The 17,888-nt window shown below is 46.7% G+C and overlaps 1 protein-coding gene across 9 annotated transcripts; it reads left to right on the top strand.

The window, feature by feature from the left end:
* The first annotated feature begins 722 nt into the window (after positions 1-722).
* On the top strand, positions 723-17,814 carry LOC140502824 (glutathione S-transferase theta-2-like). 9 transcript variants are annotated; one of them, XM_072606849.1, is made up of 7 exons: positions 723-1,290; positions 1,431-1,660; positions 5,575-5,662; positions 6,674-6,824; positions 7,531-7,704; positions 11,661-11,870; positions 16,639-17,814. In XM_072606849.1, exons 2-6 carry the CDS (start codon positions 1,549-1,551, stop codon positions 11,862-11,864), a joined length of 729 nt encoding a protein of 242 aa, XP_072462950.1. In that variant the 5' UTR covers positions 723-1,290; positions 1,431-1,548; the 3' UTR covers positions 11,865-11,870; positions 16,639-17,814. The 9 variants fall into 9 exon arrangements, with proteins under 9 accessions (XP_072462950.1, XP_072462947.1, XP_072462948.1 ...); XM_072606846.1 differs by lacking the exon at positions 16,639-17,814 and adding an exon at positions 13,129-13,440; XM_072606847.1 differs by lacking the exons at positions 723-1,290; positions 16,639-17,814 and adding an exon at positions 12,338-13,440 and having other exon boundaries at positions 1,378-1,660.
* The last annotated feature ends 74 nt before the right edge of the window (positions 17,815-17,888 follow it).

Raw genomic sequence — 17,888 nt, 5'->3', positions numbered from 1 at the left:
AGATAAGCAGAACCCAGCCACAATATTGCAACAGTGCACATAAAAGTATCGCTAAACAAAAACTAAAGGAAAAGACCAGGAATTCACTGAGAGCTCAGTAGGTTTGCCCCACAGAAGGGGCCAGCAGGGCCTGAGGCAGATACTGTAACCAGGCTGTTTGTATAACTCTGTCTGTTCCCCGGGAAGGTTTGATTCTGGGCTAAGGAGAAAGGGATGGTGTACATTCAGCAATTACTTTGATAGAAAAACAGAAGGTGTGGAAAGAACCTAAGTGTGTGGGTAGAGATGAGAGCCAGCAGGGAAGGGATCTTTCTAGGTTCTGTGGCCCCAGGAAGGGGGAGGGGGCAGGAATCGAGAGAGGACTCTACTGTCCTGAAGCTACGACAACTTGGGGAGAAAAAATATTTTATTTGATTTATTAACAAATCTCTCTCTCTCCCTCTCCCTCTCTCAATGTCTATCTTTCTGTCTCTCTGTCTCTCTCTCTCTCTGTCTCTTTTCTCTGTCTCTCTCTTCTCTTTCTTGTCTCTCTTTCTGTTTCTGTCTCTCTCCCTGTATATCTTTCTGTCTCTCCCCCTCTCTGTCTCTCTCTCCCTCTCCCTCTCTCTGTCTCTCTGTCTCTGTCTCTGTCTCTCTCTGTCTCTCTGTCTCTGTCTCTCTCTGTCTCTCTCTCTCTCTCTCTCTGTCTGTCTCTCTCTCTCTCTCTCTCCTCTTCTCTTTCTTGTCTCTCTGTTTCTGTCTCTCTCCCTGTCTATCTTTCTGTCTCTCTTTCCCCCTCTCTGTCTCTCTCTTCTCTCTGTCTCTGTCTTTTTTTCCTCCCTCTCTCTCTCCATCTCCCACTCACCCACCCATATGGGATCACAGATTTAGAGCTGACCGAAACATTACAATTCCTCCAAGTAGTCCAACAATCCCCTCATTTTCCAGATCAGGAAAGTGGGGTGCGGGGAGGCACGAGAACTTGCCCACGAAAGGCAGAGAAGCTAACGAAGGCCTCTGTCTCCATCCCCTCGTATCCTGCTGGAAGGGCAGAGGTGCGGGGGTGGGGGGAGACACGCTAGTAATTGGGCCCGTTGGAGCAGGAGGGCCGGAATGGGGTCATCCAAGAGACTCGGTCCGTCCCATTTTGCCCCTGATCAGAGCCATGGCCCTTTCAAGCTTTTCCAAACCAGACTCATCCTCCACCACTCAGGGCGGCAGTGGACAGACCAAAACGTCTGGTTTACGGAGCAGGAAGGAGGCCCAGAGACTTGGACTTGGGGACGTGCCTCTTACTTGGGGAGTGAGCCTGTGAGATGGGGCGGGAAGGGAGGGGGGAAATGGAGGGGTGGGAGAGAGGCGGGAGAGTGGAGGAAAAGGAGACCCGGGAGGCAGTCACCCCGCCCCTAGGAGCCAATCCGGCCTCTCCAGCTCTCCCTCCCTCCCTCCAGGCCTTTGCATTGGATCTCCTGGAGGGCAGAGGACTGCCCCGACCCTATTTAGAGCGGAACCCTGGGAACTCCGCCCCCTGGACCAGGACCCTTCGGATCCCCTTCGGCCGCCGCAGCCATGAGCTTGAAACTCTACCTAGATTTCCTCTCCCAGCCCTGCCGCGTCCTCTACTTCTTCGCCAAGGTTAATCGCATCCCCTTCGAGTTGCAGACCGTGGAGCTGTTCCGGGGTGAGTGCCCAGGCTGGGCTGCCCCCAGCCCCAGATGCTGGCCCCCAAACGATCTCTGCCCCACCCTTAAACAAACCCTGCGCCCCTCACCCTGAGCTCAGCCCAAGTCCTGGACTCCATCCCAGCCAAGCCCTTCCTCTTCCCCCTTCCGCCTGAAAGTGGGAGTGGGGGGGCAGGGGAGGGAGGCCAACGGGATTGACGAGGTTGAGGGGTGATAGGGGACCCCAAAATACCGACAGTCCGGGTCATGCTCTAATGCATTCAACTCAAGCCTTCTTAAAGCCAAAAAAAAACAAAGTTTATTAAAGATTTGCCAGATTGGGTTGGCTCTTAAGGAGCCTAAGCATTTGTGACGCTTGTATGCACAAGCGGGCCAGATAGAATCCCAGCTAGACAGAGTCTGAGCTGGACTGAATCTGAGCGCCTTCATGGAAGCCAGATGGGAGATTTAAATACAGAAATGACTGTAGCAGAGGTCTGAGGGGTGGTCTGGTAGTCCAGGGTGATGGGAGAAGAAGTTGAGGAAGGGTCTCCAAGGAGAATCAAAGGCTGGAAACTGCTGGAGGTAATCAACAAACATCAGACTAGGGGACGCCTAGGTAGGAAGCAGGTGGGGCAATCCAGAGGTAACTGACCATGGTCACAGATTTGAGTATGAGGAGATACAGGGAGAGCTCAATTTCAGTATGAAAAGCCAGGTTAAGTGAGGAGATTCCAGCGGAGCTCAAGGAAGTTCCCAGAATCTGAACCCCAACAGGATGTGGGGGCATCCTGCAGATGGACCCCGGGCTCCTTAGGAAAGAGGGGGCAGCTCCCTCCTCCCGGACTATCGCCGTAGGTATGGGGGCAACAGACACAAGAGCTCAAGATAGGCAGGGACCTCCCTCCTCATGCTCCCCGACTTTTGGAGGACCTTTTGGATAGGGCTTGGAGGAGGCAAGGACAGGGTCCCACCAGTCACGGAGTGATCTGCTCCATGCCATCTAATGACCGAGATTACCCAGGGAGGGAAGGGTAGTCACTGAGGAGGGAGGTGAGCTTGGAGCCCGCTCTCCATAAAGAAGGAAACCTGCGGCTTTATGGGGGAAAGAGAATCCCTGCCTCCCACTTTCACTTTTCCTGGTCACAGACCATACTTTCTCCTTCTTCTCTCACTGGGAAGCGTTCTTGTCCCCTTCTCGCCCTCTTTCTTTCCCTCTTTCCCTCCATTCTAGAAAAAAATTCCCTTTTCCCCTTTGGAAGCTCATGCTGGACCTCAGATCTGGAGCGGTTCAGCTGTATGTGAGTCAGTCGTGCTGTGAACACTGTGGGCCTCTTCTTAGCTGGCCCGCAGCCCTAGGCACCCTGCCCTGAGGGCATCCTGGGCCACCTGCTGGGTGCTCTGAGCTATCCTCGGGGTATACAGGCAGGATTTTCATCAATAAATAAATGAAACAAAACAAACACCTTTGATATTCTGTCCCTGGGGTTTAGTGGAGTGACTGGCATCTAGTAGGTGCTTGTTGATTTGACTTAGTAAACGACCATAAAAAACTCCTGCCACTACCACTAGAGGGTTGCCTGGGTTTCTGGAGCTTATTGGAGTATGTGTCATTGGAGTTCCTTGAACCCAGGCCCTCTCGACTCCAAGTCCTCTAGTCCAGGGCCAACCAGCTTGCAGTACTAGTGCTGAAATCAACTGGAATCCTCCAGCCCAAACCAGTGACAAATGTACCAACCCCTTCCTGGTCCCCGTCCTGCAGGTTTCTCTCTCAGACAAGCTCAGGGGACCAGTGGTTCCATTAGGCTGCTTTTCTCATCTATTTCTATTGGTAATTCTTTTTTTTTTTATTCGGTGTACCCCTCCAAACTCATGGAAAAGAATTCTTCCTCTCTGATTCTCTTTTGCTCTCTTTTCCTCTCTTCTTTCTCCCCCTCTTTTTCTCCTTCCACTTTCCCCTTCCTCTCCTCCAATCTGCCCCTCTCTCCCTTTCCTTCCTTTTTCTCTCCCTCTCTCTGTTCCTCCCTCTCTTCCTTTTCACTTCCCTGTCCAACTTTCCTGTATAATAAATAACATAGCCTCCTATCTTTGCAAGGGGAAAAAAACCTTATTTAATTTTGGCACCCTTGAATCCCATGATCACATTAAACATCTTGCCTTTGTTGACCAACTAGTTATTCCTTTGAAAATAATTAATTAGGTAGTCTAAAAATAATCAGATTAAATGGGGAAATCAAAACTTTCCAATTTAGCTAAACTAGTGGGGGAAAGGAAAATGAGGGGAACAGAAAGCTAAGGGATTGACTGGCAAACTGGAGGGAGAGAAGTGGGTTGGAAGGGAAGTGCTGCTGCCTTGGTGTTCCTCCTTCATTCTCAAAGAGAATCCATGAATGGGTAGAGCACAAGACCCAGGGCTACCCTGGAAACTGGCTGGCCTCTAGAGCCTGCTACTTGACTCAGTTTCATCTTTCTTGATACCTCAAACTCCAGAGTCTTCCAGGGGCGGGGCCATCTCCAGTTGTCCTGATCTATATCTGACCAATGGATCCAGATGGCTCTGGAGGGTAAAGTGAGGCTGGTGACTTTGCACAGCCCACCCTCATTGTGCTTTTTCTTCACTTCCTTCCTGATATCATGGTCTTCTTTGAGAACAAAGGACAAACCACATCCAGATGTCATATTTGTTTTTTTCCCATTAATTAATTCAATTTGTACACATATATTTTTAATCAACTAAGCTCAAAGTCCTCAGCCCACTTCATTAAATTGTGTTTGTCCTTCATTTGCAAAGAGGAACATGACATCAAGATGATGACATGGCTTGCGGTTGACTTTGATTTCAGTGAGCGAGGACTTACAAGGTCACCAACCTCACTTTCTTCTCCTCACTTCATTATATGTTTATTAAATGAACTAGAGAAAGCCACCTTTTCCAGTTTTTGTGACAAACATTTCTCTCTGTTAATCCTTCAGTCTGTCAGGATTTAATCAGTCCTGGGCAGGTAGGTGGTACAGTGGATAGATGTGATGGCAATCAAATTAGGATCTTTTGCTGGTTTTGTTTTTGTTTTTGTGTATACCGAGAAATCTAATGCCTCTGAATAATGTGACTAAGGGGGATCATTTCCCCCCATTGTTGGGGCTGCCCATTGAGGGAAGTTTGATTAGGGGAGTTACTTTGTAGTGAATAGAGTGCTGGGCCTGGAGTCAGGAAGACTCATCTTTCTGAGTTCAAATCTGGTCTCAGACACTAGCTATGTGATCCTGAGCAAGTCACTTCAGCCTGCTTGCCCCAGTTTCCTCATCTGTAAAGTGGAATGGAAAAGAAAATGGCAAACCTCTCCAGTATCTGTGCCAAGGAAACCTCAAATGGGGTTATGGAGAGTCACACAAGACTGAAAATGACTGAAAAACAAAATCACAGTCTCTCAGGTGGAATGGTTACAACTGCCCCCAAGGGTTCTATCATCTCCACTTTAGCAACCAGTCTCTCTCTCTCTTTTGGTCAGAACCAGGCACAGAATAAGGGGCACTCTTGTTGCCCCTTTCACCTGCTTGATCTCTTCTGGAATGAGGTGTTTGGCCTAGGCAGACTAGAAGAGGCCTGTGTTGTCTGTGCTCTGTGTTGTCCTCCCAACCTTGACCTTGACCTTGAGCTGGCCATGTTCATGACTTTGGTCTTGGGCTCACGTCCTTGGACAACCCCTAGGAGTGAGGAGTCACAAAGAGAGAGGACAATAGTGATAGTCCTAATGTCCTCCCAACACATCCTGACCAACTGCCCCACACTGAAAACCTGAGAAACCAGTATCCCACCCCTCTTTGAGGATGCCCAAGCACTGAGGAGCAATGGCCAGCTCCCCAAGGGCTACAGTTTAGTGGGGAGGGGAGAGGGTCCTTCTTGCCTCATCTGACATATCAGCTCTCCCTTTAGGGCAGCACCTGACTGATGATTTTGCCAAAGTGAACAGACTGAAGAGACTGCCGGCCATGAAAGATGGAGATTTCACCTTGGCAGAAAGGTACCTTTCCTGACCCTGGGCCTAGTTCCCCTACTGCTGTCGTGCCCTCCCACAATCACACCTTCATTTTCCTCCTAAATTTTCCTTCACTGTCTATCTTTGAAAGACTGTTGGAGTGAGATGTGCAGTTGTTATTTTTATAAAGTTTGGCTAAGGTTGTGAAGTTAATACAGAGGTGAGAGGGAGAAAGAGAGAGGGAAACAGAGAGGGATGGACATAGACAGAGAGAGACAGAGGGTAAAGAAGGGAAGGATAGAGTGAGGGAGAGAGAGATAATGGACCTTTCTGGCTTTGAATGACTTAACAACCAGGATCCAGCCAACACTGGGCATAAAGACATGCACTGTATTACATTTCACCTTGCCTGTATAATCTCAGCTTTCTTAGAGATCAGAAAGATATCCAAGGGCATAAGGAGAGAGAGAGAGAGAGAGAGAGAGAGAGAGAGAGAGAGAGAGAGAGAGAGAGAGAGAGAGATAGAGAGATGTGCAGTGGATTAAACCTGGGGGTGGAGAAGAGAGGGCCTTTGGGTCCTGGATTCTAGTCCTGGTTTTGTCTCTAAATTACTATGAGAAGTTGACCAAGTTTCTTCTTTTTTTCTTTGTCTTTTCCTTCTGGTGTAATTAAAGGGCATTTGCTTGGCTTCTCCCAAAGACCCTTTTGGCTCCAACAAGGGCTGAAAGTCAAGGGCCAGGGTGCTGGTATGGGGGGAGATTATACAGTCTTGTTTCCTCTACCCTCACCCCTCAACAAAGTCACTCCTCCTGAAAGACGGAGAGCTAGATTGGTGGAGCTGGGGGGAGAAAAGGCACTCCAGACAAAATTTCCCAGAAACAATTGCACAAGAATAGTTGGATGGGCTGGCCAAACGATATCCTTTAATCTTTTGAAGGAAGGAATCTATTTATGAAAATGCATGAGGATACTGCCCTGAGGAGGTATAAGGGAGAGAGTACTAGGAAGTGGCCAATGGCAGGTAGTTAACCAAGGCTGCCCTTCCTCCCCCTTTAGTGTGGCCATCCTGCACTACCTGAGTCAGAAATATAAGACCCCAGATCACTGGTTTCCTACAGACCTGCAGGCCCGGGCACGGGTTGAAGAATACCTGTACTGGCATGGTGATTCCATTCGAGGCACACTTGGCACAGTGCTATGGATTCAGGTGAGACAATGGGCCAGAGCTGAGGGTGAGGGGTTAAAGAGTCCTTACAACCTGCCCTGACCTTTAACCTGGATCAGAGTCCCTAAACGCTTCAAGTGGGGAGATGGACCCAGATGGACTTGGGAGGTAACCTCTTGTGTGGAGTTATAACAGCAATGACCCCAGCATAGATAGGAGGGCCTGCTGTACAGGCTCTTAGATCTGCTTTTCTAAAAGGAAAGCAACTTTTTAATGGGTCAACAGTCACTTTAATCAAACACATATACCAACAGAGAAATACAAGAGAAATAAAGACCAACAGACAGATCCAACTATCTGACCATAAGCAATACATACATCACAGATCAACAGACAGATCCAGCTGTCTGACCATTACATACATACATAGTTACCAGAGAGAAGCACCACCATCTGGGTTTTCAAAGCTGGGGGGCTCCTTTGTGGATGCCCAGAGTCTCATTTGGCCGAACAAACACTTCCAATGAGTGAGCCACAAAGTAAAACCTCACCTCAGAGTATTTATACACTTTTCAGAACAGGAGGGCAGGACCCTCTGACCCAGTGCCGCAATAGAAATTAAATAAAGGTATTGAGGCCTATTAGTGGATGGGGAAGATCTTTAACTCTTCCCCCACCCCCCCACCCCACTAACCTTACATTAACGTTATAAGAGTTGAGACTGAATTCTCCTTCCCCACCCTGACAGGTGCTGGGCCCTCTCATTGATGTCCACGTCCCCAAGGAGAAAGTGGACAAGAACAGAGCCTTCATAACAAAACTCCTACAACATCTGGAGCAGAGTTTCCTGCAGGACAAGCCCTTCCTCACTGGTGACCAGATCTCTGTGGCTGATCTGATGGCACTGGAGGAGCTGATGCAGGTGTGGGGGACAGACTCTGTCTTGCGTTGGAGGAGGAGAAGGTTGGAAGCTAAGGGGATTTGTCCAGAGTCAGAAGTGAGCATATTCCCAGATGATACCCACCCCTGTTTGTCCCTGCCTTGAGCCTCCTCAGCCTAGCCTTCCAGATCCTTGGTAGATCCCTTTCTAGGGGCTGGAGGAGACTGGAGCACAACCCCTCAATTGATCTGTGCATTATTTTTTTGCAAAGCCCTCAAGGCATTTTTTCATGGGATCATGTCACACTGGGGAGGTGGGGAGGGAGGGCAGAATTAATATCTCCATTAGGCAGCTGAGGGAATTGGGACCCAGGCACACCATCATCATCAACAACAAGTACTTATTAAGCAGGTACTGTGTGCCAGGGTAGGTGCCAAATTTAAGAAATACAAAAGAAGGTAAAACAACTTTGTCTTGCTCTCTAAGGAACTAAAAAATTGAATGGGGGGGCCAGCATACATGTAACAGATTCCAGATCCAGTCTCTCCAAAGTATATGGACCAGCAGGAGGGCAGGGGGCACCAGCACAAGATTCTTCTGCGGGGAAGATTGGAGCAGAGTGAGGAGGTTCAGCCTTCTAGGAATGAGGGATAGCCAGGGGAAAGGCCCAGAGTTGGCCAATGCAGTGTTGTATGGAAGGAGCAGCCAGAAGCTGAGATGCTGATCTTGGAGTTTGCAGAGGGGAGTAAAGGGCAGGAATATTGAGAAGGGAGGGTCATGAGGTGTGTTCTGGCTCCCTATGCAGGTGCCAAGCTTTTCTTCCCCTGGGGTCCCTATGGGTGGTGGTAAGTCTTTGCTGTCAGCTCAAGCTCTCACTGGCTTTGTTGCCCCACATTATTAGGGGCCAGTGACTAGCACTTTAATTCTATTTAACCCCAGGACATCAAGAGATTTTCAATTCAAAGAGAGGGCAAGAGCATACAAGCATTTTCTCTCAGTGCCTCTGGGACATACTTTCCCCTGTACCATCTCCGCCTCCGGGGGTATAGGCTCACTTTACTTCATTTCTTCACACCATTGGTTTAATCAAGTTCATGTTCCAATATAGCAAGACTGCTTCCGATTTGGAGAACTTCAGGGCTCCCTTGAGGAGTGCTTCTTGATCCTTGGGGCATTGATGCTGGGCTGATGGAAACACCTGGCTGAGATTCTGGCTCCCAGATTCTTGTGGCTCTCTCTCCTGGGGATAAAGGATCCACTTTCTGCACCTAGAATGATAGCTAATGATGAATATCATCTATGTAGTGCCTAAAGGTTGGCAAAGAACTTTCTAAATATCTCATTGGATTCTCCCAACAACCCTGGGAGGGAGATGCTCATATCATTCTTATTTTACAGTTGAGGAAACTGAAGTGGACAGCAGTTAAATACCAGGAATAGAGTAAAGAATGATGTCAAGGTTGTGAGACTGGGTCATGGGAAGGATGATATTAACCTCAGAGAAAAGAGGAAAATGTGGAAAGGGGAAGGATGGGAGAGGAGGGAAGAGATAATGAATTCTGTTTTGGAAAAGTTGAGTTTGAAATGTTTGAAGATGTGTAAGAGGCAGCTGGTGACTGGACAGGAAAGAATTTAAGGCTGAAGAAATAGATCTGAGAATCATTTGGCTAGAGAGATGATAGCTGGATCAATGGGAGGTGGTGAGCTCACCAAGTGAAATAGCCTGGAGGGAGAAGAAAAAAGGCCCAGGCCCAGAGACTTGGGGTGCTCTCATTGTTAGTGTGTGACCTGGATAAAATCCACTAAAGAAGACCGAGAAGATAGGAGAAAAGCCAGGAGAGACGGTGTCTCGAAAACCTAGAAAGGAGAAAGAAGAAAAGAGAGTGAGAAAGGGTAAGGGACAAAGGCTGCTGAGAGTACAGGAAAGAGGAAGGTTGAGAAAAGCTATTTGATTTCCCAACTATGAGAGAGATCGTTGCTGTTCTTTGGAGAGAGTCATTTCAGTTGAATAATGAGACCAGAAGTTGGAGGGAGGATTTTGGAGGGAGGAAAAGGCATGGACGACTGATGTAGATCTCTTTTTCAAGGAAATGGGCCACAAAGGAGAGGAAAGATATAAGATGATATTTAGCAGTTTGGCTTGGATGAAGTGAGGGTGGGTTAAAAATGGGAGAGATGTGGGTATGTTTGTTGACATTAAAGATGAAGTAAGTGGAGAAAGATGGAAGTTTAGTGAGAATTTGGGGCTGATAGAGGACACAGTCTCCTAGAAGACATGGAATGTAACAGGACGGGATGCTGTGAATGTATCAGGGTTTGCCATGGCAAGAAGAATATTACCTCATCACGAGAGAAAAGAGCAAAAGTGGAAACAGTTGGGAAAGATGTCTGAATGATGAGGGTGAGGAGGAGGAGAAAAGTGGCATTTGTCAATGGCAGATGTAACAAATGTGAGGGTCATATTTTGATTGAAATTAGGTAAGTTGTTGTGGGGTAAGGTTCTCTCACGTGTGGATGTGGAAGGTGGTCTCCAGTGGAAAACTCGATGAGGGATGGATAGGTTTGAACTCATGGCTGGGATGAGCACATGAGGAAAATGAAGAAGGATAGCCTTGTTGCAGCAAGGACCCAGGAGAGAGTGTGGAAAGTAAGGCTGTAGTGTAGCACAGTCAGCTTGGTTTTGTGGTTTCCTCCAGCTCCATTCAATAGCATGAGCATGGGAGCAAAGGCAGTGGATGGTGGGAGCAATGCAGGGTTGAGGCTTAGAGAGGATTGAGCATTGAGAGGACACCTGGGCAAAGGACTTGGGTGTAGATGATCCTGTTGAGTTGGAATGGTTTCCCAAGAGGCTGAAGTGGTGAAGTGAGGACAGTGTAGTCAATACAGTAGAGATATCCTGAGAAAGAATAGAATGAGACATTGTGTTGAAGACTAAGAAAGACATTAAGGAGTGTGAGGCAGAACAGAAGCTGGAACCATAGGAGACCATGACCACATAAAGGAATTTCTGAACTCACACATATGGAAGTAGAAGACTTGTGGGTGATGGCGAGGTCAAGGGTTTGACTGTCTCTGTGTGTAACTGAGGTGCACTGGTGGTACAAATCATGGAAAATGGGTAGATGGAGAACCTGAGAAGTCTGAGTGTTTGATGGAGGATGAATATGTAGGTTAAAGTGCCCTAGGATAAGGGCTTGAATTGAGTGGAGAGAAAGCCTACCTCTGCCCTCATGGACTTGGTGTTTTACCGGAAGATACAGTGTGCATACAGATAAGGAAACAAATTCAAGGTCATTGAGGAAGGTCAGAGGACTAACCACTGAGAGAAGAAGGAGGTGCCTGAGCTCAGACTTGGAGGGGGAGCTGAGGATTCCAGAGTCAGAGGTGGGAGTGGGATTGGGGTAAAGAAGAATAGGATTCCAGGCATGGGAGAGTTTGTGTGTTTAGGTGTAAAGGCTGGAAATGGGATACCAAGGTCAAAGACAATCTCAATGGCCAGTGTGCCTGGGACACAGACTCCAGGAAAGGGAGCAATGGGAAATCAGCCAAGATGACAGATGTTCAAGTCCAGTCTGTTTACACTGTATTCTTTGGGTGAGGGGACAGTGAAACTTGGAAGAATGTTGAGCAAGAGAATGACAGAGGAAAGGTTAACCTGTGCTTTAGGAAGATGATCTGGGAAGCTGTGAGGTAGATGGATTAGAAAGAGATGAATTAGGCTCCCATTTTCCAGGCAAGAGATGATGAGTCCCTGGCCTAGACCTATAATAGGAGACAAGGAAATGAATGAAGCATTTCTTGGGAAGTTAGAGGAGACTTGGCAATTGATTGGGTAGGGGTGGTTATGGAGGAGACATCAAAGATAATTCCCAGTTTGTAAATCAAGAGGATTAGAACGAAGGTGGAACTGAAATTGCCAAGTTTAAATGGAGGGGGAAAGGCTAGTGGGGAGATGATTTCATTTTGGGAAATAGTGAGTTTGAAGTCTTTTCCTACAGGCCGTCTATGCTGGTTTTGATGTCTTCGAGGGAAGGCCCAAGCTGGCAGCTTGGTGTGGGCGGGTGGAAGCCATCTTGGGGGAGAAGTTATGCCAAGAGACCCGGGAAGCCCTCCATAAACTCTGTGCAGAGCCCACGACTTTGAAGGACATCCCCTCGTCCATTAAGGATTGGATGATGTTACGTATTTCAAAGATCCCCTAATAGAAGGTGAGACGGAGGGCTGTGGGATGAGTGAATTAGAGCTAAGTGAGGGAGAAGTCCTCTGAATGTGAAGAGAAAGAGAAGGCAGAGTTTCTGGCACCTTTCCTCTGTTCCCTAGAAATGTAATCTGTGTCTCCAGTGGCAGCCTCACAGTCAGGCTCACATATACTGTAACTGCTTCTTGGCTCAGGGCCTGAGGTTGGCTTCCCCTCCCCTCACATTCCATTCTCCTGCCCATGGAGGACCAGCCAGCTCCTCTGCAGTCTCCACCCTCCAGGTATTCCCAGCCTGCAGCACCTGGGAATCCTTCAAGGACAGAGCCTACAGCTCCTACTTCCTTAGGCAGACTGGGATCTTCCCAGGAGCTGATGGGCAGAGAGAAGAAGCAGGGCCCAGCCCCTCCATTAGTGAGGTCTAAAGGGAATAAGGTTCTGAGATCCAGGACCTGCTTCCCTTCTGGAATTTCTCCCTAGGTCAGAATCCCCCAAAAGAATGAGCCCCAGTGATGGAGAGCACAGAACAGACAGGCATCTGTGGATATCACCTCCTACATAAATTTGTGACCAGCATCCACACACCTCCATGACTGCATTTGTGCACACCAGCACACATCTGGATACCTCAAATAATTCTCCCCCGTAGACAGTGACAAGTTCATATCCACACATAGGGAGAGATCAGTGAATCAACCTAGAATGTTTGAGCCAAAAGATTTCAGTTGTCTGGAAGCCTCAGATTGGGGCTGGGAATTTATAGGTTTTATACAAACAAATGTAAAATTTAAATTTATTTTAAAAAATAATAGCCAACACTACAACTGAATGGTAAACCACTTGTCTTGATGGAAATTCAAGGAGAAAAGGTCCCAGGGCTTTAAATGAACTAAGAGCTCCAAGGCCTCAACAGGGACAGAGACACACCAGGAGGAGTGGGGAGAGGACTGGCTTTGGAGGCCAAAGGACCCCAGAGCACATCTGATCTAATGTGCACCAAAGTGGAATTCTTTACAATCCTAAAGGGGTGTTCATTCAGTTTCACATTCTAGATGGCTAGGAGTGGGAACTCATTCCCTTTGGACACAGCCTATCCAAGGTTTCAGATTGCTCTAAGATCCAGGTGATTCTTCATTATGTTGATCCTAAATCTTCCATATCTCCCCATTGTTCCTCCTTCTGCCCTGGGAGGCCAAGGAAAACACCCATAATTGCTTTTCCACGTGACAGGATCTCAGATATCTGATGACTGTGTTCTGATATTCTCTCAGATATTTCCAAACAATGATCCTCCTTCGTCTTCCTCCTCCTCCTCACCCCACATCCTGGACCTTGGCCCTCAGACAACAGACTGACAGAAGAACTTTCTCCAGTGCTCCATTCTATTTCCAAACTATATGCCCATGTCCTCCACCCCCTTCTCATGACCTTGCTCCCCTTTATGTTGTCTCCTTCCCCTCCCCCCCTATAAAATGTAAGAGCTCTTTGATGGCTCACATGGTCTTTTTGCTTATTTTTGTATGCCAAGCATTTGGCATAGTGATTGATGTATGATAAGAACTGAATAAGTGATTTTTCATTCATTTGTTTGTCTGTTCATTCTTTCTTCTCTTTCTAATTTATAAAAATGCATCATCTCATTTTTTAAGTAATTAATTAAGTAATCAGCTCTGTCTCTGTTTATGGAGCAAGTCAGAACCACCTCTTTCCCCATTAGCTTTTTTCATTCTCTGCCCACAGCAAACAAACTAATCTCAGAAATTTAAATAAACAACATCACAGACTTTATAGTTAGTATTAACTCATCTGTAGGAGGAGGACAGTCATAACACCTACTTCCCAGGGCTGTCGTAAGCATCAATATTAATAACTAATAGTAGCTAACACTTACAGAGCGCTCAGGAAGTTCCAGGTACTGTGCTAAACACTTTATAATTATTATCTCATTTGATCCTCAACATCAACCCTGTGAAGTCGTTGCTATTGTTATCTCTGTTGTATGGTTTAGGAAGCTGAGGAAAACAGAAGTGAAGTGACTGGTCCAGGGTCACACAGCAAGTAAGCGTCTGAGGTTGACTTTGAACTCAGGTCTTCCTGACTCCAGGTCCAGTGCTCTTGGGATAATGATTGGATCTGGAAGAGGAGACAGAAACAGTCCTTCCAGGAACAATGCCAGAGTTGATTTAATGATGGTTCCAGAGTCAGAAGGAAGACAGTGCCTTGGAGAAAGTCAGATGTTAAGAAGATGACCAAGGAGTAGGATATGACATGCAATAGTGGGACCAGGTCAGGCAGTCACCAAGCAGAACAGCACAGGGCCCAAGTTCTAGAGAAAAAAGGCAATGATCCCTAAGTGAGAGTGAAGAGGAAGAGGCGTGCCCACCACTCTTCCTGGTCGCTAGCATGATGAAAGGTCTCAGAACCATGCTACACCTCTGGGCTATTTCTGCAACTCTAATGCATGTTGTGGTGCTGGGTCTCAGGAGGCAGTCGACTATTTCTTCCCTAATGGTTTTTGTGGATAGTTTTAAGGTTCGTGGTTTTTTATACTGTTATTTATGAGCCCCCACTAGTGTGCTTCCTGTTGAAAATCAGCCAGACTTCCATTAACTTTTGGAAAAGAATTTGCTACAGTGGTATATTTAGAATACTGAAATCTACTCCCCTTCCCCTCAACAGTCTGGACCACACTCTACCACAAGTACACACAGCTCCTTGGGATAGTGCATGCTAACTGTTGCATACAGCAATGGTGAAGTGTATGTGTGGACAGCACACATGGCAAAGGGTTAACTCATAGTTTCTGGCTAATATTATTATTATATTCTGGTTTTTAAGACCATAAGAGGTAGCTAGGTGCCCCTCATTTTCATGAGTTCAAATGTGGCCTCAGACACTTGCCATGTGACCCTGTGAAAGTCACATAACCCTGTTTGATTCGGTTTCCTCATCTGTAAAATGAGCTGAAGAAGGAACTGTCAAACCACTCCAATGTCTACCAAAAAAAAAAAAAGCCAAATGGGGTCCTCAAAAGTCAGACACAACTGAAGACTGAACAACACACCATAACCAGTATTCTTCTCTGGTAAAAGGAAATTTGCAGTTGTTGAACTTTTTCCTGCATTGTGTGACTATTTTTCTGTGTCCAACTGTGTCAGTGTTACTTCTCAGTGTTTCCTATGCATATATTGTCAGCTACTGGCCTAATTTTTTCCTATACTATGATTAATAAGAGAAAGGGAATGCAATGCTTCTTTTGAGTTCATCTGTCCCTATTTTTGTCCTTTAGCATGGGCAAAAGTTTGTGCCTTTCTGATGCAAACCTTTCCTGCTCCTGGAATCCCTCTTGACAGATGGACTAACTTCTAAAATTCCTCCCACTTTAGTTTGGGGTGTGTTTGAGGGCATACTTTATTTCACCTTCATTTGGGCCTCACAGTGGTCCACTCATATTCTTATCCCCATTTCACAGATAAGGAAACTGAGACTCAGAGGTGAAGACACTTGATCCGGACCACACAGCTAATAAACAATGGGTCCAACTCTCTGGTTTCCTAGTATGGTGCTCTTTCCACCTCACCGTGCTGCTCCTATTTATTTTAGGGTGTTGTGTTCAGTTGGGAGCCTTGCAATTGGGGGTGGAGGGAATAATATGGATGAACTGGAGACAGTCCCAAGGAGGGCAGCAGGTCTGGCATGGAAGGGTCATGGTTGGTCAGAAGAGCAGGGGATGTAGAGTCTGGCAAAGAAAAGGCTTGGCAGTAGGGTGGGGTGGGTGGGCATGACAACTGTGCCATTTGAATGATGTCATGGGGAAGAAGAACTTGAGCTGGTCTTCTGGGCCCCAAGGACAGAAGTGGAAATGCATCCATTAGACTTAACTGAAAGGGATATAAATTGGGAGAAGGAGGTGGAGAAGCTGCCCCTCCCCGGAACTGTCTAGCTGAGGGTCAGATGGCAGGGCCATTTCTCAGGCATGCCACAGCCAAGATTTTCATTCAAGCTTGGCTTCCAAGAGGTGGAACCTTTCCCCCCTAACATTCTGTGGTTGTGAGTGAATCTGGGAGTAAGGATGGTCTGCCAGCACTGCCTGAGCTCACTGGGAGCCGACACTAGGTCCAGCCCAGGCTTCACTTGGTCACTGGATTTTGGTGGCTTAGAGTGAGTGAAGATTGCAATTGTTTTTGTTTTGGACAGAAACCCTAAGGGTCTTTCCCTCCTGAATTATTATTTTTTTACTAAGTAAAAGAGGTCATTCTTTGCCTCATTTCTTACCTACCCTTAATCACTGAATGGGCATTGCTTCAGTCAAACAGACCTGGGAAAGACCTTAGCTTGAAAAGTCCAATGTCTCCCACTGAATGCTGCGCCATCTCCAGTCATGAAGATCTATATCTTGCCACTGGAGCCAGATGGCTGTGGAAGAGAGAGTGAGGCTGATGACTGCATAGCCCGGCCTCGCTGAAATCCAATTCACTTGCAAGTTATGGCATCACTTTCCTGATGTCATGGTCCCTTTGGAGAATGAAGAAGAAATACAGCATTGCATTTAGGAAAGAGTTGTGGGGATGAGAAGGTCCTGAGATGCACAGACTTCAGTAGTAAGTGACTGTTGCTGTTGCAGTTTCTGACTCCATGGCTCTCAAGAATTACCTGCCATGTCTGATAGTCTGAGCATACTCTGATGTTAAGGTCACCCAGAATTACAAGCATGTTCTCTTTTGGTACGTTGATGATGAGGGTCTCCAGGTCTTCATAACACTTTTCTTTGACCTCATCAGGATTCATCATGGTGGGAGCACAGGCACTGATGATAGTGGTGTGACATTTTCCTGAAAGTGGCAATCACATTGTCATGAGCCTGTCATTCAGTCCTTTTGGGAGACGTACCAGCTTGTGGACTAGATTAGTCTTGATCACAAAACCTGCACCAGCTTCACAGAGCTCGCCTTCACTGTGACCACTCCAGAAAAACTTGTTTCCAGCTCCACCTTCAGTAAGCTGGGCTTCATTTGCCAGTCTTATTTCACTCAGACCTGCTATTTGGATGTGAAAACTGCTGAGCTCTCTTGCAACAAGAGCTGTTCATCTTTCAGGTCTACTGGATTTTGTGTTTTCTATAAGTGCAAACATTTCATGTGTCGATAGTGAGTGGAATCATCTTTGCAAAAGTTTTCATATTTTTTATGTTTTGACAACAAGGTAAGCAGGCAAGGGTTAGGCTAGTTGAAGCATATAATTTTTAGGGCACCTTTTCTAGCCCCTTCCTCGCATCAGGAGGTGAGCATTATGATCCTTAAAAGACTGCTCAGATACCCAAGGGGCTGCCAAGTCCCACTGTTGCTTCAGTCCAGTGACAAGACTACCCTATAGTCTGGACTGCTGAATGGTAAATGAACTTAGAAGTTCTTCCATATTTCAGTGCAGGCCTTACACATAGGCTGTTGTGTCCCCCAGTGAACTCGAATCTTGAAGACATGATAAATCCCACACAAACATGGAACATCTGCTGCCTTGAGAACCTAGCCAGTTCTCCAAGGACAAACATCATGTATGTACTCTGTCACAAGGTTTGGCTACCCTCTCAATGGACAACTTATGGGATACTTGGCAATTAGCCTCTTTGTTGGCAGTCAGCCTTCTTTGTTTGGAAGGGTTTATTAGGCCTCTGTTCTGAGGAGAACTTTGGAATCTCATCCATGGACAGAATGCTCTGCCTGGGACCCCTTGCTCCCAATTCAGACCCTGAAAGCTGTATCCTGGGATTCCCCAGCTGAGAAAATTCAGGAGTTGGTGCCTCCCTGGATTGGTGATGATTTTCTATTTCCTCTTATATCTATATTAGCATTGCTATAATTATATTAGTATTAGAATATATTAATTATTGCTGCTATTGCTCTAAACTGTCTGTGCATTTGCCTTTTCTGTAAATCAATAAAATATCCAGCTTCCTCTTCTCAAGTGTGTCTTATTGTAGGTGCGAATCCGAACCATAAATTTCCTTAACCATACAACTGCTTGTGTGAAGGGC

This window comes from Notamacropus eugenii, chromosome 4 (genome assembly GCF_028372415.1).
Source record: "Notamacropus eugenii isolate mMacEug1 chromosome 4, mMacEug1.pri_v2, whole genome shotgun sequence".
NCBI classification, from domain to species: Eukaryota; Metazoa; Chordata; class Mammalia; order Diprotodontia; family Macropodidae; genus Notamacropus; species Notamacropus eugenii.
This window is presented reverse-complemented; position numbering and strand designations above follow the sequence as displayed.